Source organism: Notothenia rossii, assembly GCF_949606895.1.
Source record: "Notothenia rossii genome assembly, chromosome: 5".
Lineage (NCBI taxonomy): Eukaryota > Metazoa > Chordata > Actinopteri > Perciformes > Nototheniidae > Notothenia > Notothenia rossii.
The window spans coordinates 66,808,095-66,834,973 of NC_136903.1; the positions used below are offsets into that span (position 1 = coordinate 66,808,095).

General features: G+C 42.2%; 3 protein-coding genes across 4 annotated transcripts in view; 1 reads left to right on the forward strand and 2 right to left on the reverse strand.

Annotated features, from left to right (window-relative positions):
• Nucleotides 1–26,879, forward strand: part of ngfb (nerve growth factor b (beta polypeptide)) — a 61,693-nt gene continuing 34,814 nt past the window's right edge. For both annotated transcript variants that reach the window (XM_079683727.1, XM_079683725.1), the window contains exon 1: nt 1–1,922. The gene's annotated coding sequence lies outside the window, so the exon portion shown is untranslated. The remainder of the gene's footprint in view (nt 1,923–26,879) is intronic.
• LOC307041638 (uncharacterized protein) lies at nt 4,071–4,956 on the reverse strand. The gene is made up of 3 exons (XM_079685091.1): nt 4,873–4,956; nt 4,402–4,601; nt 4,071–4,233 (listed from the first exon to the last, which is right to left on the reverse strand). The coding sequence occupies exons 1-3, from the start codon at nt 4,937–4,939 to the stop codon at nt 4,174–4,176; spliced, it is 327 nt and encodes a 108-aa protein (XP_079541217.1). The 5' UTR covers nt 4,940–4,956; the 3' UTR covers nt 4,071–4,173.
• On the reverse strand, nt 13,326–14,393 carry LOC307038864 (uncharacterized protein; the record flags this gene model as incomplete). The annotated part of the gene is made up of 3 exons (XM_079680538.1): nt 13,326–13,823; nt 14,015–14,108; nt 14,194–14,393. The coding sequence occupies 3 exons, from the start codon at nt 14,391–14,393 to the stop codon at nt 13,326–13,328; spliced, it is 792 nt and encodes a 263-aa protein (XP_079536664.1).

The window sequence follows — 26,879 nt, forward strand, 5'->3', positions numbered from 1 at the left end:
GGATCATCTCTTTACAAAAATATTCAAGTGCTAACCCATATTGTTACTTCTAAATGAATTTATTTCCAAACGCATTATAATGCAGTGTGATGTAAACAACAAAAAGTACCACAGACGTATGCTTAATTTATATTTATTCATCAACCAACCACATCAATAACATTGTTTTTAAAACAATAAAATGGTCCTCTCTGGTAATGGTTTACTTATGTGTTTCACCACAATACAAGTAAAAGGCCACCATAAGGGTGTATGTCTTGACTCTAGAGCGTTGGGGTTAGTCTAACATGAAAAGCATGGACAACAGAACATAAAATCAAGTTATGCAAACGGTTATAATATACAGTATTAAGAAATCATACAACACAACCATTTTTTTATGATTTAACTTGTATATATATTAAACATGTACATTCTATGTGTAAATCAAATATAACAATTTATAACAATGTATTATTTGGTTTTGAGAATAACAATGAGGTGATTCACCAAATAAACTATTTGTTGTTTATCTCAATGTCCCTAATTATACATCCTAAAAGACTGTGCATTGTACATGTTGATTGAAGTACTTCAATCAATCAGGTTAATAGCTGGAGACCAAAAAGGAAATATAACTGACAAAGCAATTAAATCAAGTAACGCAAAATAAACAAAAATGAACAATTAGGGGAAAGCTCTTATTGGCCTGCGGTGTAACAGGTGCAGTCATATAAAGTTAATGACAGGTAAATCCTATAAGATATCGAAAATAATAATCTAGGAAAAAAGGAAAAGACCTCCTGCTCTTGGACAATGATGTGCTCACCAAGTTGTATGGTAACCAGCAAGATATACTTGGAGATTTAGGAATTAACATTATAGTGTTTCAAAAAGGATCAAAAGTGAATGGTTCATTGCTGAGGATGCATTCCAGGGACGCTGAGCATTTTCTTCAATACAATTTAAGTTGTGTACAAGTGAAATGTTTGGCCTGATCAGGGTTCCTGCAGGTATTGCCAACTCAAATTTAAGACTTTTTAAGACCTTTTTAAGACCACTTTGAATAGAGTTTAAGACCTATTTCACGGCAAGAAAGTATGAAGGAAAATTGCTATGAAAGAAGAAATACATCCCATAATTACTTACAAAGTAAATGTATTCATGTTCAACATAAGAACAATGACTGAACATAACAGCATAACAGTACAGAACTGTGTTAGCCAAAAAGTGTGTATGTGTATGTGTGTTAGGGCTGAGCAATTAATCGTGTTTTAATTTTGGCCTGCCACAATCACGAAAACAAAATAATCGAAAAAAACTATTAGGCCAGGCCCTCCCATTTGCCATTCCCCCAATAAACACGTTTTTTATTATTTATAAAAATATATATATATATATATATATTTGATTTTTTAAATTATAAATAAACTGCGAACTTTTATGCTACGATGTACGTGATGTCAGATAGTAACTAAAGCAGGCTACGTCAAATAAATGCATGTGTCTGTTGTGATTCGTCCACATTTAGACCAATCACAGCGTCACACTCTGCCGCCTATTCTGGATTTGTTTATTGTGCATTCTGTAGACTCCCATTTCTGTTTGAATTACAAAATGGACATCAGAAATTGGCTTAAAAGGTCTAAGGATTTATTCAAACGAAATAGCGATGAAAGAACTGCTGCCGATGGTGCTGCTGGCGACCCTGCACCTGCCGTTGCAGCAGCACGCCTTAATGTCACAAGCTTGACCTCGGCAAACCCCGGGGCTGAGTTAGCGAGCCCAAGCCTTGACTCATCAAGGCGGCCGCCACCAACACTGTCCTCCGAGGCACAGCTCCTTGTGCCCCTACCATCACCACCTGCGTTGCCACACCCTATACCACACCCGCCAGCATCCTCCTCCTCCTCCGTGCCGGTGCCTCCACTACACATCAACAGGTAGGCTACTTTTGGGCCAGCAACTGCTCAAAGACCAACAGCCCCATGTCATCTTGGGGTTAATAAACCCAACCAGGTGAAACTGGATCGTTATCCAGGGAGATTGTTTTCAGGAAAGAAGCGCACTTTTGCCTCTGCATGGTACAACAACAGACCATGGCTTGAATATTCATTAAAAGCAGACGCAGCCTTTTGTTTCCCCTGTAGACAGTTTAAAGTAAATACGTCTTCATCTGATGCGGCTTTTACGGTCAAAGGTTTTTGTGACTGGAAACACGCATTACAGACTGATAAAGGACTGCTAAGGCATGCCGCATCAAAAAACACATTTCATGTGAGAGTTTGTGGAGAGAGAGACAGATACGCCAGGAAACAAATAAGGAAATGAGTACTTTGGTGCAAATCAGCTGGCACGGAACCGTTATTACGTGTCAGCTGTCGTTGATATTATAGCTTTTTTAGCTGTCAACCAACTCCCTCTCTGAGGTGACCACGATTCACTCCACAGCATGTCCGAGTCAGGCAGTGGGCTCTTCCTATCGCTGTTTGAGTATACGCTGCACAAAGATGCAGAGTTGGCCAAAATAATGTTTTAAGTTAGCTCGGCTGAGCGAAAGGGTGCACCTGCAGTGCATAGGAAAATAAACCACGGGCTAAACAGTTCATCGTCTCCGTCTCTACTATTTATTTCCGAGTGCAACGATGAGGAAGTTGCCACCCTCAACCAGTGTGCCTTGCTCGTGATTTACCAGTGTTTGTGCTGCCACGCACACAATGTTTCAAAAGTGGTTTCTATGTTGCCCTTTATTTGTGTATGCATTTGCGATAAGTGTGCGTCTTTACGCAATGCTGTTGGCCTTGCTGTTTAATATATATTGTGCCGCAGGCCAGCAGCACATGACGGTTTTGTGTGCCCTCCCATGAAAATCATATGCCCTCCCTTTAGATTTGTTCTGGCGCCGGGTCTGCTAGGTTGTGACAGTGCACTAGAACATATTTGATCTAATTCATTTTATTCTAATTTATTTTTATTTATCATATTTATATATGTTTAGTAGCTTGTGGAAGTGCCCTCCAAAATATTTGTTGATCTTGTTTATTGGTATTTATTATTTTTTATATTATTTATTTAAATGTATCATTTATTTAATTAATTTTTGTATTGGTTTTTCAGTTGAATTATACGTTCAGGGTAATCAACAGTTAAAAATATACTGTTCAAATTATACACATTATGTTTTAAAGTTCAATAAATGGATGTTTTCAAAGTCAATGAATAATCGTATTTAATAGTCGTGATGTCAATTATTGACCAAAAATAATCGTGATTTTAATTTTTTCCATAATCGATTATTTGTTTTTAGCCTTTATTTAACCAGGTGAAAGCCCCTTGAGATCAAAAGATCTCTTTTTCCAGGGTGACCTGCTATATTCAGAGCTCTGCTGCCTTGGCTACAATCTTTCATCGTTGCTGTTGTATGATTGGTGTTTAGCTACGGTATTTAGCGTCTACAGCACCTCCGCTTTTAGGGTTGACGTAGACCCAAACGTCGCCCGGTGTTGTTGCGGGAGCTGCTCGGAGCTGCTGCACTAGCTAACGCTAAACTAGCTAATACATTAGCAAAACAAACGCCAATTTATTTTGCAAAAGGTGCGGCGGGCTTCAAACACGTTCCCCTCCACTGGTTTCAACCAAGCACTAAATTTGATGTTTTCCAACCAAATACGGTTGAACTGACACTTCCCCATATTTATTTGTAAGTAGATTTGAAGATACCTGAGTTTCTGACTGCCGCTAGCTGAAGCTTGGTTGCTAGGTTACTAGCTGGGTGTTCTCCAATAAGGGGCCGGGGGAAACAAAGTTAATGATTACTGGTTCCATGTGGATTTAATTTAATACAAATCGTTGGGGGGAACTGAAAGGCTATTGCCGTCCTTGTTACTTTGCAGCCCGGACATTTCCCCCAAAACACATTTAGACGCAACAAAGAAGTACCTTTCAAATCCTATCATTTTCAAGACCTTCTAAATCATATTTAAGACCTTTCTTATTTTTTTGGTCATATTTAAGACCTTTTTAAGGCCTTACATTCAGATTATCAAATGTAATACTTTTTAAGACTTTTTAAGACCCCGCGGGAACCCTGCTGATGCTGCGGCATAGGGAAAAGTCATATGGTCAACATATTCAAGGGTGATCTTCCATTGAGGAGTATGAATACAATCTCTAAATATAAAGTCAGTAAAGTATTTACATTTCTGATAGCACATCAAGTCTTGGCGGATATTCGTGCTTGAGAGCAGCAGCAATCTGGGGAAATACAGAGAAACAAAAAAGAGGGGCAGATCAGAAACCAAATTTGAGGTTTTTGAATACACAATGTATGTTTAGCATTAATGAATACAAAAGTAAAAGCAACATGTCTAGGTTGAGGCTAAATCAACAAAGATACTGTACATTAATTCATAAGTAAATTACCGAAATTATGTTTCCTTCTTCATCTTCACTGGTGTCTGAACTGCTTAGGCCACTTTGACTTTCCTCTTCATGTTGAAGGAAACAAGCATCAGGACCTAAAGCAGTCTTGTACTGCTGCAGTACCACCTGCAACCTCTCCAACGCCTCAGCATGCTTCCTTCTTAGGGTGCACCCAAGTCCTCCATTCCCCTTGTCTACATCTGAAAATACACAAAATATTGTTATATGGACATACTATAAAGTAAGATTGCTTCACGAGGCCAGAGCACTTCAATGGAGTATATTCTCTCCCATGTACATATAAAGATGATTTTCACTGTCAAGGGACTTCATTATGTAAAATGGCCGGGTCGAAAGGGCAAAGGCCATTATACTCCATCCAATTTCTGTGACCAAGAATGATTTGGGCTGACTTTTTTTCCTTCAAAACTCATACTTTACAAGGTAGGTTAAGTTTTGCTTTCAACTTACCTTCCTCAGCCACCTTATTTTTTAGAGCAACTGCCATGTTCTGCAACCATGTGCAATGCTGCGCCATCTCCCACAATAGGATGCCTTCTCTCCTCTTGCAGTCTCCGTGTAAGCATGACTTGATCGAGTATCTTTTTCTTGGCTGTAAAGTTAGCTAAAATCCAATCACAGTTATGTATATACATGAATCACATTTTCATTATAGCATAACAAATTATGTTTAAAACTCCAAACATGTACTTTCAAAATAATCAAATGTATACACAATAAGAAAACTTAAGATATACCCTTAAACTAAATGAACGTTCTAACACTCTACATCAGGGGTTTTCAAAGTGTGGGAAGGTGAGCCTCCCCTCAGAGAACATAAGAATGGCCGCGCCCCCCCTCCCAATTATTATTGCTGTTATTATTATTATTGTTGCTATAATGCAGGGGTATTCAATTGCATTTCAGAGAGGTCCAGTAAGAGAAAATGTAATTAAATGCTCTGTTTTCTCTGTCTACTTTCCGCCATTTGAAATTACTCCGACTGCTTCTCTCCTCTTGTCTCGTCTCTGTGTTTGAATCTATCGTGCTGACTGCACCGATTTGATTGGCTGAGTAGCGTCACCTCCTTAAAACATTAAACAATAACTTTTTAAAACCTTTTTATTTTTATGTTTTAAACATATTGTATAAAACTCCCCCAATACTTGGACTATTCCTTGCACCCCTCTAGAATAAGCCCGAATGGTCTCAACCATATTGCATCAGTAACGTGCACTTGTTGTTATAACAAGATCGCAGGGACACTGGTAGCGATCAGGAAATTGAGTGTTGTTCAGTTTGTGTGTTGTGGAACATGCGTGTGCCGTGCATGAAAATATACCACACACCCAATTACAATTACATGTTCAATTCACAACCCTGGAAGTTAAAACAGTTGATAAAGTTGGAACAGCCTGTGGACAGCCGTTCTTCCTTGCATGTCAGTCGCCGACACCTTCTTACAGAGGACAGGCATCTAGCTGCAGCACGACCCGTATATTTTCGCACGCCGTGTTGTCAAGACATTTTTTTTTTTACATTTTCAACATTGTGGATACATCCTTATATTAGACCCTCTAGAAAAACGCGATTCTGCGATCGCAGAATTTACCGCATAATCAGCAAAATGGCGCAGATTATTAAAAGGCCGCATATTTATCAAAAGGCCGCATAATCCCCGCATTTTTCCACACAAAGTTGAGGAAAAAAAAGTTTACTCGTCTTGACGTGACGTCATCAGCTCGCGCATCACAAAATGTAAACAACACTGTATAGAGTGAACGTGTGGAGCTCACACGATAGAAAAAACACCAAGATGAAAAAATCTAATCCATCTCATTTACCGACGAACATTTCTACTAAAGACCGGGCAAAAAGTGGGGGGAAACTATTCTGCACCCCGTGCAACTGTGTGTTGGAGCATAAGAGAAAATCGACGGTGACGACCCACTTTGATTCATTCAAACATTCGAAAATGCTTTCTGCTGCTGCGGACAAGAAAGCCAAACAACTAACGTTCACCGAGGCATCAACCTCCAAAATCCTTACGAGGGCTACAACAAACGAAGTGAGTAGCCTACAAGATTGAAGCAGGTCAGATAACGTACGAGTAAATGAAAACAGAATGAGGCGGAAAAGTGTGTGTGTGGGTGTGTGTGTGAGATTAAAATAGCCCAATTGCTTTTACAATAAATAAACATTGAATGTGTTTAATTGGATAGTAAAGGGGTTTAACGTTAGTGGCAGGTTTTGTGAGAGAGAAGAAATAAGACAGCCCAATATTTAAAAAAATTGTTATTCTTTTTCCCCGCATATATTGCATATTTCGCAACTTTCCGCATATTTCGCAACTTCCCGCAATTTCACCGCATAAAATCACATAAAAACCCCGCATGTTTAATCGCATAATCAAGGATTTTAGCCCGCATAATCAAGGAATTTAGCCCGCATCATCAAGGATTTTTGCCCGCGTTTTTCTGGAGGGTCTATTATATGCTCCCGGCAACACACTGAAGGTCAACTTTGCCTCCTTATTACACTCACCCCTACTTTAGTGGGAATAATGAGTCTGCGTCTTTGGTGCACACAGGAATAAACGCAGATCATCCTCTGGCTGCAGCCTTTACCGGCACTTGCTTTTGATCAAAGTCAATGCGGAAAACCTGCACTCACACAGGTAGGTGGAGGTGAAGGGAATGAGCACTTTTACAGCCTTTTTGGCGAGGTGGGGGAACTCGGTCTCCACAGATAGACAAAAGTGGGCAAGTGTCACTTTACTCGTCTTTTTCTCGTTCTTTTGTGTCTCACGCTGCGCCTCCCCTGAAGCTCTCTGGCGCCCCCCAGGAGAGGCGCGCCTCACACTTTGAAAACCACTGTTCTACATGCAGGGCCGGCTCTAGACAATTTGCAGCCCTAGGCGAGATTTGAGTTGGCGCCCCAGCCAGAGAATCGTACAATAGAAAAGATAAAGATCAATAGAGTATCCAAGGAATACACAATAGAATGGGGGGTGGACGTCACATCCTCTAGGGGGGTCCGGAGGTATGCCCCCCCGGGAAGATTTTTTTAACATTTAAAGGTCAAATGTCATGCTTTTCCGGTTATTACCTGTCCCCTTGTGTGTTATGAAGGTTTTTCTGCATGTAAACGGTGTGCAGGGTCAAAACCCTCAAAGTACACCCTGTAGCGAGTAAAACTCTAAAACAGAAAATACCTCCCCAAAACGCCTCGTTGGTGAAACGTCATCATGACGTCATCATCCATTTAATTCTTCCGGGTACGTGCTTACGAACTAAATGGGCCAATCTGTGGAGCTGTTACGTTACGTCCGCGGAGCCGTTACGTTAAGCCCCCGCTGATTGGTCCAAATTGACCAATCCACACACACACACTCAGTGCAGGCAGCCCTGCTGATTTCTGCTCCCTGGCTGCATGCTGATAAAAGACAGTTGGGATCGCGCAAAATTCTCTCTGCAGACCCATTCTCACAGCGTTTATCAATCTATAAACCTTTTTCTTACTCAATATCAAGCCACACTTATTGTTTTTATTTCAGCTGTGACTTTGTGTGTGTTCAGGTTGAGTTTGGCTGTGTTTGGCTTTGTATCGCTAAACAAGGAAATCACGGAGGGGCGGGGGGAGGGAGGAGCTGCAGTGAGCCGTTTAGTGGAGAAAGTGAATACTGCTGAATACACATACTTTACGAGATGCTGTATGCAAAACCAATGTGAGTTTGGAAAATTGCCCAGTATTTTTCTATTTTAGTATACCTCAACAATGGAATTATTATCAGTGGAAATGGCCATGACATGTGACCTTTAAAGTAAAATGCTTCAATCTGGTGCACTTTAAGCAGAATTACTACTAGATCTAGGGGGTACAACTCTAAACACCCATATGAAAAAGATTGGTTTACATTTTATTAATCAAATAAGTATGTGAACATAACCAATAACCTACCATAGCCAATAACCAATAAATGTAACTGATTTTATTTTTGTTGTTCGTTCATATCTTATTTGACCTATTAACATTTATTTATTCGTGCATTTTTTTTAATCTCTCCAGTTTAAAACAATATTTTTGGTATACTGTCCTATAGTATACATTGAAATGATTTCAAACCTGTTTTATCCCAATAATTATAAAGGAGTGCCTTGGAAATATTTGTTTACATCAATTGTGACCAAACCGTTTGAGACCCACTGAGATAACTTAGACTAAAGCTAACTATCTAAACACTCAGAGTCCTTTACCTCACTGAGCTGTAGTTATCAGCCTCTCAGTCTGACTGGAGAGGACTATCCCTCCACATTATTGTAGAAACGTCTTCTTCTAATATCCGTTAGAGCAGCTAGCACCAGATTCTAATAACAACAGCGCCGGTACCGGTGCACCCTCCCTCTCTCTCTCATTCGCTCCCAAGCTCACTCGCACGTTGGCTGTGAGCTGCGGGCGCCAGATAAGCCAACATCCCCCCTTTTTCATCACTTACAGCGCCCATCATACAGGGCAAATGAAAAGTGTAACCGGGGTCAAAAAAGGGTGTTACATTTACTTAATTATGAATGTTGTTACATCAAAGCCAAAAATTATGATGAGCTACAACGGTCAAAAATGTTTTTCTACCAGCGCAGTGCCTCCCCAGATCTGGCGCCCTAGGCGAACATCTATAACGCCAGTGCTACGGGCCGGCCCTGTCTACATGATATGTGCATAACTCAGCAAGGTATACCTTCATATAACAGAACTTCAAATTTTGAGAAACAAAGTTGTGCAACATATTTAACACCTTTTAACACAAATTGATGGTACAACTATGGAAACTGGAACATATCAGAGATAAACATGGACACATAGTTGGCTTGCTATTGCTTGAAGATTATGTCCCTGTCTACTGAAATCCAGTGAGGGTCCCATTACGTGGCATGAAAAATCAGCCTTATTGCCTTAAAATTGGCTGCTATTTAGGATCAAATCTGTAAATTCAAACAGTCATGGACAATGATATGTAGCTGGTGTTATCTCGTCGTGCTTACCAGATGCCCATTCCTTCACGTCGGAAATCCACGTCGACACCATGTCATCTGAGACACAATGTAGCTCCGTCTTGAGTTCCTCAAGACTTGCAGTCTCTTCCAGGGGCCTCTTACTAGTCTGATAAACAGTAGACGATGGACATTTATCAAGATTAAAACTTGCTATGATTAACAACAAGCCATGAGCAAATGACAAAGGACACAACAACACCTTTAATAGGAGGCTCACCTTCACATATCTTGTGGAAAGTGCCTGATGAAGGGAGTCACCTTTTTTCCTGTTCCATCCCATTGCATGCACTGTGAGCATGTCCAGTCGTGCTTTTGAAAGCAATAATGAGGTTATGATGTGTCATCTAAAGAATTATGCAATAATAGGGCAAAACCTTCCACTCACCTGCTTTGTACATGTATTTTGTTGTCAGGGCACAACGGGACAGGTAGCTGTTGACCTGCTCCACCTCTTCCCCAGCGGTCCTCCCTGCTCTCTCCTGGTTCTTCCCACTCCATATAATCTGATGGTAAAAGGTTGCTGGAATTGTTGTGCAAAGAGGCTACATACTACTATACTAAACAGTATAGCTTAGATATTTACTACTTCAGTATTATGAATATAAAAAATATAAATGTACGTGATACAAAAATATTTCACATACCTCGCATTTGGTAGCATGGGCTCGAGCATGGCCTTCTCTGAAGAACCAGCACCTTACCGTGGTAGAGAGGTTTGTGTGCCCTGATGAACCTGGGGGCTGTGTTGTCTGGAACCTTGTGTTCCTGTTAGGGTCTCCCATGGCAAATTGGTCTCAGGGAAGGGGCCAGACTAAGATTGGTTCACAAGACCTCATGAAAGACGACACACGAAGTGAGGATACCCGGCCCGGAGGAAGCCCGGGGTCCCCTTCTGGAGCCAGGCCCAGAAGGAGGACTCGTCGGCGAGCGTCTGGTGGCCGGGCTTGCCACGGCGCCCGGCCGGGCACAGCCCGAAAAGGCGACGTGGGCAACACCTCCGCTTCTCCGTCCCGCGGGCCCACCACCTACGGGAAACAGCGATGGGGTCGGGTGCGCTGCCAGAAGGGTGGCAGCGAAGGCAGAGGTTCTCGACGGACCAGACCCGGGCGACAGAAGCTGGCTTTGGGGACGTGGAACGTCACCTCTCTGGGGGGGAAGGAGTCGGAGCTTGTGCGGGAGGTGGAGCGTTACCAGTTGGATCTGGTTGGGCTCACCTCTACGCACAGCGTCGGCTCTGGAACCTTACTTCTGGATAGGGGTTGGACTCTATTCTTCTCCGGAGTTGCTCAAGGTGTGAGGCGCCGGGCGGTTGTGGGGATACTCACAAGTCCCTGGTTGGGTGCTTCGTTGTTGGAGTCTACCCCAGTGGACGAGAGGGTTGCCTCCCTACGCCTGCGGGTTATGGGGGGGAAAACTCTGACTGTTGTGTGTGCTTATGCACCCAACAGCAGTTCAGAGTATACGGCCTTCTTGGAGACCCTGGAAAGAGTCCTGTATGGGGCTCCTGAAGGGGACTCTTTAATCTTGCTGGGAGACTTCAACGCACATGTGGGCAATGATGGAGACACTTGGAGGGGAGTGATTGGGAGGAACGGCCCCCCTGATCTGAACCAGAGTGGTGGTTTGTTACTGGACTTCTGTGCTAGTCATGAATTGGCCATAACAAACACCATGTTCGAACATAAGGATGCTCATAAGTGTACATGGTACCAGAGCACCCTAGGCAGAAGGTCCATGATCGATTTCGTTATCCTATCATCGGACCTGAGGCCGTATGTTTTGGACACTCGGGTAAAGAGAGGGGCGGAGTTGTCAACTGATCACCATCTGTTGGTGAGTTGGGTCGAGTGGCGGGGGAAGCCTCTGGATAGACCTGGTAAGCCCAAACGTGTAGTTCGGGTGAACTGGAAACGTCTGGAGGAGGCCCAAGTTCAGGAGGCCTTCAACTCACATCTCCGGCGGAGCTTTTCGGGCATTCCTGTGGAGGTTGGGGACATTGAACCAGAGTGGTCGGTGTTCAAAGCCTCTATTGCCGAAGCTGCGGCGGGGAGCTGTGGTCTCAAGGTCCTAGGTGCCTCAAGGGGCGATAACTCTCGAACCTCCTGGTGGACACCGGTGGTCAGGGAAGCCGTCCGACTGAAGAAGGAGGCCTTCAGGGATTTGTTATCCCGGGGGACTCCCGAGGCAGTCGCAAGGTACCGACAGGCCCGAAGGGCAGCAGCCTCAGCCGTGGCCGAGGCAAAGCAGCGGGTGTGGGAGAATTTCGGAGAAGACATGAAAAAGGACTTTCGGGCGGCACCAAAGTTGTTCTGGAAAACTGTCCGACACCTCAGGAGGGGGAAGCAGGGAACTATCCAAGCTGTGTACAGTAAGGATGGGACGTTGTTGACCTCAACTGATGGAGTGTTAGGGCGTTGGAAGGAGCACTTTGAGGAACTCCTGAACCCGACAACTCCGCCCTCTATGTTAGAGGCAGAGCTGGAGTATGACGGGGGATCGACACCAATCTCCCGGGGGGAGGTCACTGAGGTCGTCAAACAACTTCACAGTGGCAAAGCCCCGGGGGTGGATGAGATCCACCCAGAAATGCTGAAGGCTCTGGGTGTTGAGGGACTGTCATGGTTGACACGTCTCATCAACGTTGCGTGGAAGTCGGAAACAGTACCGAAGGAGTGGCAGACCGGGGTGGTGGTTCCCCTTTTTAAAAAGGTGGATCAGAGGGTGTGTGCCAATTACAGAGGCATCACACTACTCAGCCTCCCAGGGAAAGTTTACTCTAAGGTTCTCGAAAGGAGGGTCAGGCCGATTGTCGAACCTCAGATTGAGGAGGAACAATGCGGATTCCGTCCTGGTCGTGGAACGACGGATCAGCTTTTTACTCTCGCAAGGATCCTGGAGGGGGCCTGGGAGTACGCTTATCCAGTCTACATGTGTTTTGTAGACTTGGAGAAGGCGTATGACCGGGTTCCCAGGGAGTCACTGTGGGAGGTGCTGCGGGAATATGGGGTGAGGGGGTCTCTACTCAGGGCCATCCAATCTCTGTACTCCCAAAGCGAGAGCTGTGTCCGGGTCCTCGGCAGTAAGTCGGACCCATTTCAGGTGAGGGTTGGCCTCCGCCAGGGCTGCGCTTTGTCACCAATCCTGTTTGTAATATACATGGATCGGATTTCGAGGCGTAGTCATGGGGGAGGGGGTCTAAAGTTCGGTGGACTAAGGATTGCACCACTGCTTTTTGCAGATGATGTGGTTCTGATGGCTTCATCGGTCTGCGAACTTCAGCACTCACTGGATCGGTTCGCAACCGAGTGTGAAGCGGCTGGGATGAGGATCAGCACCTCCAAATCTGAGGCCATGGTTCTCAGCAGGAAACCGATGGACTGTCCACTCCAAGTAGGGAATGAGTCCTTACCCCAAGTGAAGGAGTTCAAGTATCTCGGGGTCTTGTTTTCGAGTGAGGGAACAATGGAACGTGAGATGGGTCGGAGAATCGGAACAGCGGGAGCGGTACTGCAGTCGCTTTACCGCACCATTGTGACGAAAGGGAGCTGAGCCAGAAGGCAAAGCTCTCTGTCTACCGGGCAATTTTCGTTCCTACCCTCACCTATGGTCATGAAGTATGGGTCATGACCGAAAGAACGAGATCGCGGGTACAAGCGGCCGAGATGGGTTTTCTCCACAGGGTAGCTGGTGTCTCCCTTAGGGATAAGGTGAGAAGTTCGGTCATCCGGGAGGGACTCGGAGTTGAACCGCTCCTCCTTCGGGTCGAAAGGAGCCAGTTGAGGTGGTTCGGGCACCTAGTTAGGATGCCACCTGGGCGCCTCCCTAGGGAGGTGTTCCAGGCACGTCCAGCTGGGAAGAGACCAAGGGGTAGACCTAGAACCAGATGGAGGGATTATATCTCTTCGCTGGCCTGGGAGCGCCTTGGGATCCCCCAGTCAGAGCTGGTTGATGTGGCCAGGGAAAAGAAAGTTTGGGGCTCTCTGCTGGAACTGCTACCTCCGCGACCCGACCACGGATAAGCGGGAGAAGATGGATGGATGGATGGGCTCGAGCATGCATTACACTGAGGAATGGCTTCATGGTGGTCAGCTCCTGGAGAGCAGGAAGGACACTTGCAGCTTTCTCCATGTACGGCCAGTACTTGCAAGCCACATCCATGGCGAAGAACTTGGCTTTGGCTGGCATGAGTTCCTTTTGAAGATACAGGGGGTAGGCGAATATTTCCCCCCTGTACATATTTAAGGCCTTCAAAAGAAACCCATGGCGACATACAGCCACCTCCATCCCTTCTTCATCCAGCTTCGAAGCCCTCCTTGACGTCTCCCTCACTGCTGTCCACTGGGAGTCCCCACATGTGCCTCTTCCCTGGGTCTAAGACACACATTACATCATGACAAATCAGTTAAAAGCAATGCAATCACGATCTACACCATTGGTTCTAATTATCTGATTTTGGAGTAGATGGTAAGGAGAAGTAGCTGAATTTGAAGAAAGTCAGGGTCGGATATACATGGCTATTTTTGTGATATACCTATAAGTTAAAATGACGAATAAAAACTTGCATTTTTCAGTGATCTCTGTATTTTGTCGACAAATGCAGCCACCGCGCTGTCTTCTGCTACAAAGAGCCCATTAAAAAAGGCGCTGCCATCAGAACTGAGGAAAAAAAGATTAGTAAATATATCCATGAAATATAAACAGTAATCAAAAAAGTTAAATAACAACATTGTAAAAACAGCACCTTCCACTTCGCCGAAAGCGATACAGCTTCCTGTTTCCATCGGCAGAAACAGCCAACATCTCCGGCGTGCAGGCAAGGCAGATGAAAGGAGCACCACAGCAGAGCTGGTCTTCCTCATACGAGGCATAGGAGAACTCCAGAAAGCTGCGCTGCAGTACATCTCCGTTGACAGGTCCAGACTGGAAGATAATTACATACATTGCTGTGATTTTGCCTATTTACGGAAATGTTATAATGTATAATATGGTAAAGAATATTTACACTTACTCCACACTTTGTGCGATGCTCCAGCAGCTTTGCAAAGGCCTGTCTGGAGAATCCCAGAGAGATGACCTTGAGCTCTTCAAAGGAGCTCAGGAGGTCCAAGGTGTAAAGTGTGGAAATACTGACTGAAGCTGGCCAGTATCCACTCTTAAGGAGGACTTTCAAGTCGGGGGTCCACTGCTACTGGCAAGTTTGACAGACATATAGTGGCAGATGCAAGTCATAACGCCCTTGGAACAAGTAAATAAACATAATTAAGACACATTTTACAACAGTTCCATCTACAAATAGTCAAAGATTAACAGATATTACATGAAGGTTTTACTCCAAGTGGAAGCACAATGCCTCAGCCCACAACAGTAAACATATAACAACAATTAGATAGAAATCCAAATATATATATATTTGTTTACCGTTGATGGTAATTGAAATCACTGGTTTGCCTGGTACCACAGTGAAGTTTGTGCCTTTACAGGAGCAGTTGGGTTCTTTCACAGTGGGCAATATGCAAGCTGTCAAAAAAAAAAGAAAAGCACTAATTACCATTATATGCTGGCCGAAGAGACATGTGAACATCAAAATGTAAGTTTGGGAGAGCATACCTTGGTCATGGGTGTCATATCCACCTTCCACTCTAACAACACACGTTGTTGGACTAATTGGTTTAAAAAACCATTCATTAAACTGTCCCTGTTGTGGAGTGGCTGGTTCTTGTGATGAAGTACATCACAGTCTCCACAGAACCACTCCTCGGGGAGACACTCTCTACACCTTGGGATGAAATACAAAATTATTCTAATATCCTAGAATTACTTTCATTTTCATGTGGGTTTTCTCTAGGTATCCAGTTTTCTAACATCCCAAAAGTCATGCATGTTAGCTGAAATAGCAGGGCACTGAGCATTAATACTGAAAAATTACAATTAGGTAAAGTAATTTAAATAAAGGTAAATGTTATCTCACCTAATAACAGCCGGCTTGTGGCAGAGGCCACACAGGGGATGACCAACAGCCTCTTTTTCTAGAAGGCATTGTAGGTGGTGTGGTCTTGCTTCTTTCCAGCGCTCTGAGGCTTTCCGCTGCCGAAAAGACCAGGATGAGGCAGAGCTTTTTTGAGGCTCAGGAGGAGGACATGAGGAAAGAATGTCAGAGAGTCTCTCCATATTCTTTTCTGTGAACAGAATGGGACACTTTAACTGTAAATGACTATATTTAAGATGAACACTAAAAATCAAGGATCATTTCTTTGCTCAGTATGGAACTGGCCAATATCATTTAATTTCAACATTTAACAAAATAATCTTCCCGGGGGAGCATGCCCCTGGACCCCCCTAGAGGAGGTGAGGTCCACCACCTGCCCACACCCCCTGTTAAATTGTCTCACCCACATTGAGGATGCTTCCTATGCCCATGTTTTATTCCATGTGTCAAGTCAGGCAAATTGGGTCCAAATGTTATTGCATCAATGATCTGTTAACATTAAAATGAATAAATATATGCTGTAACTATTTTGCTCTAGGCGACTCAAGGGCTCAGGTAATGTGATTACTATATGAATAATGGTCCAAAATTAAATTAAATGCATAGGTTTTTTTGTTAAGTAAAATACTTTCGTTGCCGGCCGGCCGATACATGCCGCGCATTAAGTGGGCCTGTCTGTCAATTAATCTCCGGGCCACTTTTTCCTCCCAGTCCGCCGCTTTCTGTAGCCTGTTATTGTCTCATTATACTGCACTGTTGATTAATTAAAAGTAAATAAGTCATCATGAACACAGTTCTGTCCATCAGACAGAGGGCTGCTGTGCTTCCTGTCATCATTAATGGACGTCTCTTTAAAATGACCACTCAGAGGAGAGGATTTCTCATTTCTCTAACCGCCTGCTGCTTCCCCTCCTCTCTCCTCGGTTCCCTTCCTCAACTCCTCCACTCGCATCTCCTGTGGGCGGGACTAAGACACGAGGATAGGAGTCGAGGAGGGGAATTAGATGAATTAGAAAGGGCCTTGGTGTGAAAGCGTCCATTGACGTTGATCAATTGACCTCCCCAACCTGATCCATACCAGGTTTTGCAGAGTTAACAACATCCTGCTTCCACCTTTGCTCATTACAAACAGAAGTCAATACCACACAAGATGTGTAAGGAATTCACACCAATGACCAACCCTGTGTATCTGTGAGGTGTCTTAAAGACACTGCATTCACACATTCAAACTGAGCTTTAACACTGAATTTATTTTACTGATTAAACTGCATATAGCCTACTTCATCAAAGTCTTCTGAAACAAGGTGATAAAAACAAATTCTGTATAAAATGTAACTTTGAGAAACTTCAATGTACGCATCAGTTATTCTATAGCCACAAATAGCTGAAAACATGACACAAAAACAGAAAACTGAAAGAATACTATATCTCAGTGTGCGAAAAAGTACACGTCCCACCGTCCGGGACGTGTTATTTACAATATCGGACAAGTAGATATTTCAATTGACTTGTCCGGCGGACAAGTGACGTTTTTCGCCCTGATTTATTGATAAATTCAGTTTACAGAAGGCAGAACTCATTCGCAAATTGTCAGTGTCCGCCATTGTTTGTTTAGAAATGTTAGTTTCGGTTCTGCTTGTCGATTCCTAAGGGAATGCATCTCGCCGCTTTCTGTACAGTTAGGGCGGGGCGGGGCAGCGCTGGAAGTGTAGCACAGTGGCAGGGTTGGGAAGCAAAACTCTGTTCCGAGTAGGAACAAATAACAATTGTCCGGTACCGGGATTAATAAGAGTTGTGGGGACAGGAGGCGAGGCCGAGCCCCGCGGACCACAGCTCTCTCTCTCTCTATTCTCCGGATCAGCTGTTCGCTGCATGGTGCAGCTCAGCGTCTCTCTCTCTTTCTACACACAGCGGATCCGCTGCCCGTTTAACAGCCTCATCTTTTTCAAACTTTCTCTAATACGTAATGAAGGTTATTAAGCGTTTTAGCTCCTGTGTTGTTAATATTGACCGCCATTTCCTTTATGAAGTGAAGCAGCCTCCCTGTGTCCTCGCGCTGTCCTCACATCCCCGGACCCCCAGACTCGGAGGAGCACAGGGATGTCAGTATTGTTTATGAAGCAGGGTATAGAAAGTACATTATTGAAATGAAAATACTATTTATTTACTTTTACAAACAGTGAGCAGCTGGGCAGCTGCAGCATGTAATACACATGCGTAAGGACATGTGTAAGCGTGCAAGCGTCTTTGAGTTGTAGAAAAGCGCTAGGCCTTATTATTAGGCTACTAATAAGTAGCCTAATAATTAATTATTACTTATTATTATAAGCTATTATTATTAGCCTATTATCATTATATTTAAGGCCTAGCGCTTTTCTACATAGGCAGGTATCAGGCAGGTTGCAGTGTAACATCAGAGGAGACTGGGCCAATTGTACATTCTCAAACTGCACCACTTAGAACTAACTAAATAATGAAGAAATTATTTTTATATAATTGTATTCAATAACCATAAGAAATTAAACAGTATGAAGTGATTTGTAAATAGGAATACAGATTTGACTTAATGTTTTCATAAATATATTTTTCTCCCACTTTATCATGGGACTTATTTTTACCCTCTCAAAGAACCGAAAATAACCAGAATCGAAAAGCAGAACCGGAATCGTTCGAATCCAAACGATACCCAACCCTATGTGTGAAAATGTAAAATACGATGGCGAAGAAGAAGATTCCAGTGGCCCCAATTTTTGTCCATTCTGGACAAGTGAAAAATGTATTCGGACAAGTAAATTGCCAAACTCACTTGTCCATGGACAAGTACTCTCTAAAAACTTTTTCTCACACTGAGTGTTTACGTTCACAACAACTCTGCTTCCTACATCCATTACTCTCCTTTGAGGCTCTGTGCAGAATGAAATGTATGTTGCGTTCTATATATAGCCATCATTATTATGCAGGAATTCTTTATGTATGAGCATAAAACATTTCCTCTTTAGTAGTTTTCTGTATGGCTTTCATCTATTCCTAAACAATCATTCACGTTTTATCTTTGGGTACAATCCCATACCGCCATGTCTACATGCTGTCAGACCATAATGCATTCCAGTGTCAGACTACGACAGAGATGAAGTCACTCATGCCTTGAGGCCTTTATTCTGTATGCCATGCTGCTGCTGACATTCAGTCTACTGTACTTCCTTACGATAGGATCTGGGCATACCTTCCTCCACAAAGAAAGCTGAATCAACCAATAATTTAGCGTTTTCCAGCAGCCTGCCTGTGCATCTGTTGTTGTTGGCCTTGCATAGTGAAAAGATCCCCGAGAGGATTCATTTGCTCCTTCTTCTAATGAGCAGTTGGACGAGCATACCTGCCCTGTCACTGCTCCCCTGATAATATAGGCATCAAAACAGGATGTGTTATTCTATACATCCACTGCCACAGTACACAGGAAAGAAGAAGATGCTTTGAACATCTAAATTACGCATTTAATAAAGTATATATTTTTTAAATGGGAACTAGTTTTGAATCAGCTCTGGCATGATAACATTTGAAAAAGTACCCATTAGCTAGAGAACAATTATGGATCTGATTCAGAAATCCTTTATTCGTCCCACAGCAGGGACATTTACAGTTCAACAGCAAAGAAAGAGTTAGTGAATATATACAAATTGATTTAGCAGCCACTATTATTAAATTATGAAAGTATTAATTTGTTGCACCGGTGTTACAAAATTAAAAGCTTGATGAATACAATAATGAACCATGTGAGAGAAGGAGTTATTAAAAAGAAGCTGTAATGATTAATCAATTATTACAGCTTCGCTGGTAATGTTTTTTTAATGTTTTAATATTTGAACAGTGTCACAGTGCATCCACAGGAGGGCAGCAGATTGCTAACCCCCGCTCACACTGCTAGCAGACTGAAAGATGTTTGTTTATCCATCTTGTTTCAATCCTGTGAACATTCGGCAGCAGCACTGCGAGACAGAACGTGACGGCAGTCAGATTCATTGAAAATGACAGCAGAAGCTTAGTAATTCTTTTTTTCCCCTGAACCCTCTCATGGGGCACACTGACCCTCAAACAACAGTCTGGATTATCGATGTTCGAACTGAAAATCACAGCTCAGTGAAACCTCAGTCAAGGACACAAATGTGCAGTTAAGCATGTTGCTCTAAAGGTCTGCGTTTTCTCCCCAGGTTGAATCAACCCTGAAGGTCACACGCTGCATAGTGAACATATTGCCGTTGAATATATGCAATCAATATTCAGTGATTGGTAGCACCTGTTTGCACCTTATTTATGTTCTAGCAGATTATACTGTTGAAAAACATACATACATTTATTATCGCAGGGACATTATCAATTCCTACACAACGTAGAGCAGAACATTATTACCCATAAATCGTCTACAGTACATCGACTTTCGGAGAACATATAATAATTCAGAATGTGTTTGAGGGCAGCCATGTCGGGAATTACGTTGATATAGAGTGGACACATCTGGCGTCCAGACTGCCAAATATTTGTAAGCCTTCTTGCGTTTTAGATTTCATGTTCCAAGTGGGCCTAATTAAGTGTAGCTGTGTGAGATCAGGTCAGGTGATTCTGGGAGAATTCATCAATGGCTTATATCATAAAAAAAAAAAAAAGGTCCCTACACGATAGAATAATTACGCTTGAAAGTAGAAAACATTGCTATTTTGCCAAATAACTAAGAATCAGTTTCATTATCTGCTGAAACATGACTCAAGACAATTTTTGTAATAGTGGAGAGTTTTCTTTCTTAATAACTTTTTGTATATCTTCCAAAGCTCTGTAAAAAAAAATATATGTATGGACCGGCCAGAGTTCAAAAACATTAGCTGGACATGACTGTTTTGCATATTGAGGCATAATAGATTTACGAGCGTCGCATGGCTCATATCACATCTGGAGCACTGTGGAGAACAAACCCTATAACCAGGGGTGCACATAACCTTTTTAGTGAGTTACTCAGATGAGTACCAGGAGACAGCGTTTCGTACTCAGTCACCCCACACGAAGCGTGGTGTTAATAAGTGCAGTCTTCCTCACTATCCTCCTCACTGTCCTCTAGTTCCTCTTCTTGCAGATGATGAAGATGATGAAGATGCACCTCCCTGTCTCTTTTTAAGCCTCCAATTTGCTTTCTCCAAAACTGTGAAGTCCTTGCATTTCCTGAGGTCAAGTTGAAGGATCAAATAAGAAATGATCACATGACTTGAAGTCATATCAGATTTCAGATGTGGGAAGTTAGTACACTTATTCAAGTACTGTACTTAAGTACAATTTTGAGATAATTTTGAGTATTTCTATTTTATGCTACTGTGTACTTCTACTCCACTACAATTCAGAGGTAAATGGTGTACAGTTTACATGTATTTAATTCCTTTAGTTACTTTACAGATGTGGATGAATGCTGTGAAATATAATCAAGTGTTAAATCAGACTTTAGTTCCACATGGAGTAAATTCACAAGCTACCCTTCAGTATACAAAGTCATTCAAACTAGCTGCACCTTTACCAGCTTTGAGAACACTTTAATGATCAATCACTATAAAACATATCATACTGAAATGGACCAATCTGCACAATGACTACTTTTACTGTCGCTACTTTCACTATATTTTGATGATAACAATTTTCTACTTTTACTTGAGGAACATTTTGAAAGCAGGACTTTTACTGTAACAGAGTATTCCTACACTCTGGTACTTCTACTTTTACTCAAGTACAACATCTGAGTACTTCTACTTTTACTGTCGCTACTTTCACTATATTTTGATGAGAATACTTTTCTACTTTTACTTGAGGAATATTTTGAAAGCAGGACTTTTACTGTAAAAGAGTATTCCTACACACGAGTGGGCTACTTCTTCCACCTCTGTCTGATTTCAAACTCTTCTTCCAACACCCTGAGTAAGTTTGCAGCTGTGTGTTTTGCTCCACCTTTTTGTAAATAAAACAGCAGCAGCTTGACCACAGAGCGTGAACGTTGTGATCAGCTGATTTTGCGCAGTTCTCCAGTGTGTGTACGGGGCACAGAATGTGCACAGAGGAGTCTCCCACTGCAGCCAGTTGGCGGAATTTTGGTACAATTCCGCTGTACATACCGACGTTTAACAGCAGCACCGTCTGTGTACACGGCAACCAACTCTGTCGTCCAGTGATCTAAAGGCCCAGGTACACCGGCCAGTCACCTGAGAAGTCGCCGAAGCCGACACCAACTGTTGCGTCGCGGGACTCTCCTGCGTATTTGCCGACTTCGCGCACTGGAACACACCGCAAATCCGAGCCGAGCACGTATGAACTGCGTATGCGTGAGTGGCAATAACTCTCCTTACCAGCAGGCGGCGGTAGTGTGTATTCATCATTCAAAAGAGGCAACAACCGGAACAACCGGAAGACAGAGAAGAAGAACAGACTCCGTGATATAAACAAACAACAAATAGCGTTTTTCTTTCAATTTTCACTCTCGTCCATTGAAAACATGAACGAACAGGAGCTCTATAAACCGATGAGGTGAAATAGCCGTCCGTGTGTGTTCCATCTTCCATTTTAAATCATTTGTTTACCTCCCTCACTTCCGTTAACGCTTCTCATGCACTGATTCGCTAGCTGAACAGCCAATCAGTGTTATCCCTTTGTCCGACTTCCGGTGGTGTTCCCGACGCCGATTCAACATGTTGAATCGGCAAGAAAAGGCGTCAGGTCGGCAGAAAAGACCCGACGGTGCGGCGCACGACACTCCGAATAGGGCGTGCCCATGCTCATGTTCGGCCCGACTCCCATTTACTGCCGATTTCGGGCTGGTGTATCTGGGCCTTAAGCCTCTGCCTCCTGTAAAGGCCCTGCCACACCAAGCAGTCACCAGAGAACTCGCCGATGCCGACGCCGACTGTTGCGTCGGCGTGTTCTCCTGCGTCTTGGCCATGTGTCGCACTGGAACACACAGCAAAGAATTCAGCCGAGTACGTACGAACTGCGCATGCGTGAGTGGCAATAACTCTCCTTACCAGCAGGCGACGGTAGTGTGTATTCGTCATTAAAAACAGGCAATAACCGGAAGACAGAGAAGAAGAACAGACTACGTGATCTAAACAAACAACAAATAGCGTGTGCGTTCCATTTTCACTCTCGTCCATTGAAAACATGTTTTGTGCGGCACTGGAGCTATCAGCCATTGGAGTGTTGCTTGTGGAAGACATTCTCAAGCAACCGTTTCGCTTCTCATGCACTGATTCGCTAGCTGAACAGCCAATCAGAGTGATTTCTTTGTCCGCCTGCCTGAATCGGCCGTGTGTCAGCCATGAAAGGCCAAATAGGGCGTGTCACGGCCGACGGTGCGGGACACACCAAATTTAGTTTTGGCGAAAGGGCACACTTACTAACGAAAACGGCCGTTTTCGGCCTGGTGTGTCAGGGCCTTAAAGCTTCACAGGTCCGTCGGTTATGTCCTGCGCGGCTCGCCAAGCTCCAGTTCAATTAGTCAAAGAAAGTCCGAAGATTGTTTGCGGGGAGCAAAACGCCAAAGTGGCTGTTTAATGTATTTTGTTTTTTTGGACATGTCTTATAGTTTACTCCATTGAGTGTTGACAAGAAACACGTGTAGACTAAATGTGTTTAGTTTTGATTACCTATCAGGTACGCAAAGGCGCTTAATGACACAAGTGACGTTACGCATTTCAGATTTTTGCCGCGCATGCGTACCTGCGTACCAGTTATGTGCATCCCTGCCTATAACCCTATTGCCACACAAAAATGTGGACAGACGGGATGACGGACAGTGGAATTGATACCCCGACATGGTAGCAGTGCAGATACCCAGGGGCGTTTCCTGGACCTGGAAATATTCGGGGCTAAGCCCACAGTGGCGTTGCCAGAGATTTTCTTTTGGGGTGCTGTGGGGTAGCTTGACGTTTCACAGAGTGTGCTCAAACATGTAGGGTTTCCCATTAAGGTAACGGCCGGGCGCTACAGTGGAATTTTTTCTACTGCAACACTCCCCACATACACAGTACACCCGCGACTGTTACATATATATATATATTATTATATAAATTATGAATTATAATACATTATATATTATAGCTGATAATGTATATATATATATATATATATATATATATATACATATATATATATCATATATATTATATATGATATATATAATGTTATATTTGTAACACATCACGGAAAGGTATATCCATCATTTAATGGTAAGCTATTGAAATTGTGATTCCATAGATGTGTCTCCCATCAGCCAAAACCCCTGACTATTCTCTCAACTCAGTATTTACATTTTTATATTCAAAGAAAATCAGTAATATCTTTAAAAACGACAAGTCCCTGTCTATCAGCTCTGCACCGTTATGTTGTAAATACAGCCTATTTACCAATTAGATCAAATATAAAAGTCAGCCAAATTAGTGTTGATACTGAAAAGAGACGTATTGTGTGAAGAGAAATTGAAGATGTTGTTTAATTGCCGATATATTTATGATCCACGTCACATATTCAGTTTCGGCGACATTTCTTCCAGTTTGTCCAAAGGTCTTCTAATCAGGGCTCTATAGAGAACTACGGCAGATGACTGACTTCCAAAGAGAAAAGCAAGCACACTCGGAATAAAGTATTATTTAAATTATTTTTTTTAATGTTTTTGGATTTCACCTCGCATAAACACCATATCCCAAAGTGCATTGCGGCTAAGACATCCAAATCACCGAGCTTCATGTTTGATGTTTTAGCCTATCAAAACCTCTGAAAAAAGAAATGTGTCACTCAGAATCGAAAGGGAAAAACCTATGGGAAAAACACCAAAGCATTATACACAATTTAAATAAATTAATGTTGTGTAATTAACAAGGATAAACTGATGTTTTTAGTGGATGAATACTGCAGATATAGATTTAAAATCATTTGACAGTTGGGGGAATATGGTTTTATTATGAAAACTTCGAGACCGAAATACTGTTTTCACCCCGTGAGTGTTGATGCTAACTTTACATTGGGGGGAAAGACATACGCGTTCTCCTGGCGAGACCTCAAATCATCTTCGCAATGTCTATCAAACTATAGATCCTACACATCCACTGGACGTGGATTCTGAAAGTACAATATACACTTCTCCCTTGAAATCTAATCAAAATGCATTTAATTGCCAAACTATCCTACAATTTAGGATTTTCCAGAGAGGGTTATTTTTTTATATATGACCTATTTGGTCGTAATAAGGGCTTGAACAATCGACCTATGTGGTCGTATGAGTTGGAGGACTTGCTGAGGTGTAAGCAGGGGTAAAGTGCTATTTTTTATAAGTGGGGGGCGGACCTAACATCCTGTAGGTCCTCTAGGGGGGTCGGGGGCATGCTCCCCTGGGAAGATTTGTTTTTAAATATTAAAGTTAAAAGCATCAATCTGGAGCACTTTGAGAGCAAAATTAAGAGATCTATGGATACATCTCTCAACACCCATATGAGACAGAACTGTAAACCGATTTTCTTTTTCTTTAGGGATATTTTACAAATCACTCCCCTTTTAAACTGTATTCTTGTTTCACTGTCATATATTTCATAACTGTTTTTCATTTATTCTCTTATTTTTTTCATAACTATACTAAATTTGGACATTACATGCGGTGTTCCCCAGGGGTCAGTATTGGGGCCGAAACTATTTATTATGTATATTAATGAAATATGCAATGTATCGACAGTACTCAAGTTTGTTTTGTTTGCTGATGACACTAATATATTTTGGAAGTAATCTCGTCTTTGTTTACATTAGCAAGCCTCGCTAACCTGTACTTGTAGAGCACATGTGTTTAAAAAGCAGGAAATAAAAAAAGGAACTCACCTTGTTGATAAACCCGCAAGAGAAAAAGCATTTGAGCTCCATACTGTTTCAGAAATAATCTTTGATGTGGTTTAGAACAGGATGGCGTTTTATCACAGCAGAATTTAATTTGATCTCCGGTAGAATTCTGGCATTAGCTCCGCTAACTTCACAGACATGTTTTGTATAGGTATGGCCCTACAATATATTTTTCCAATATAGCATAATAGGTCCACTTTAAACTTGAATAAAACAACATTAATCATATTTGGAAATAGCAATACACAAGCATCCATTAAGACGGATGGGATTTACATTGAGAGAGTTAAAGAAAATAAATTCCTTGGAATCACAATTGATGAGAGCTGAAACCTCACATAAAACATACTCATTCCAAAGTCTCAAGAAGTATTGCAATATTAAACAAGGCAAAACAGATTATTGATCATAATTCCCTCTACATTCTTTACTGTTCATTAGTTTTACCTTATTTAAGTTACTGTGCAGAGGTTTGAGGCAGTAATTATAAAGCACAAAACACAATCCCTATTTATTCTACAAAAAAGAGCAATAAGACTTATTAAAAATGTCGGCTATAGGATCATACAAACCCATTATTCTTAGAGCTAAAATTATTAAAACTGTCAGATCTTGTTGAATTCCAAATCGCATAAATCATGTTTAAGGCAAAAAACGTTAAATTACCTGGGAATGTTCAGATAATGTTCAATGAAAGACAAGGGAATTATCATTTACGGGGTTCATTTATATTCACTAATGTTAGGGTGCGTACAACAAAGAGAAGTTTTTGTGTTTCTGTTTGTGGGGTGAAGATCTGGAACAATTTGAGTGAGGAGCTAAAGGGATGTCCAAAAATAAAACTATTCAAAAAGAGGTATAAAGACACAATTCTCACAAGGTACAGGGATGAAATTGCTAAACCATAACTATTTATATTCTTGTTTTGTATTCTATTTATGAATTTGTGTATGTATGTATTTGTATGTGTACATACTGTATATATAAATATATAGAGACCATTCTCCTAACTTGCCTGTATATAGATATACATATTATGAACGATTATATACATTATACAAGTATACATTTATATTGTTAACATAATATTAAGATGTAAAAAAAATAAAAATATGTTTCAATAGTTACAAATTTAGATTTTGGGAGAAGGGGTCGGATTAAATAAGTGTAAACTTCTTCCGACCCCTTTTCGGACTTATAATTAGCTAAAGCTTTGTTGTTTATTGATATCAGACAATGATACTACAGATTATTAAATTATTAATTAAATGTTTTGTTTTGTTATTGCATTCATTTGTATAGTCTGTATCACCTTTTGTTTCATTTGTATTTTCTTTAGTTTTGCAAGCTCGAAAAAAAGAAAAAAAAAGCTAATAACTATAATGGTCGTGTGAAGGTGTGCCTCGGAAATAACCTTTGACATAATTCGCGACCAAAGCTCCAGCTTGTTGTGGAAACAGCTCCATATGTCCGTTAGTGCAGCTATAGCTAACCAGATGCTAACAACACGATCCCTGCTGGCACCGGCGCCCTCTCGGGTG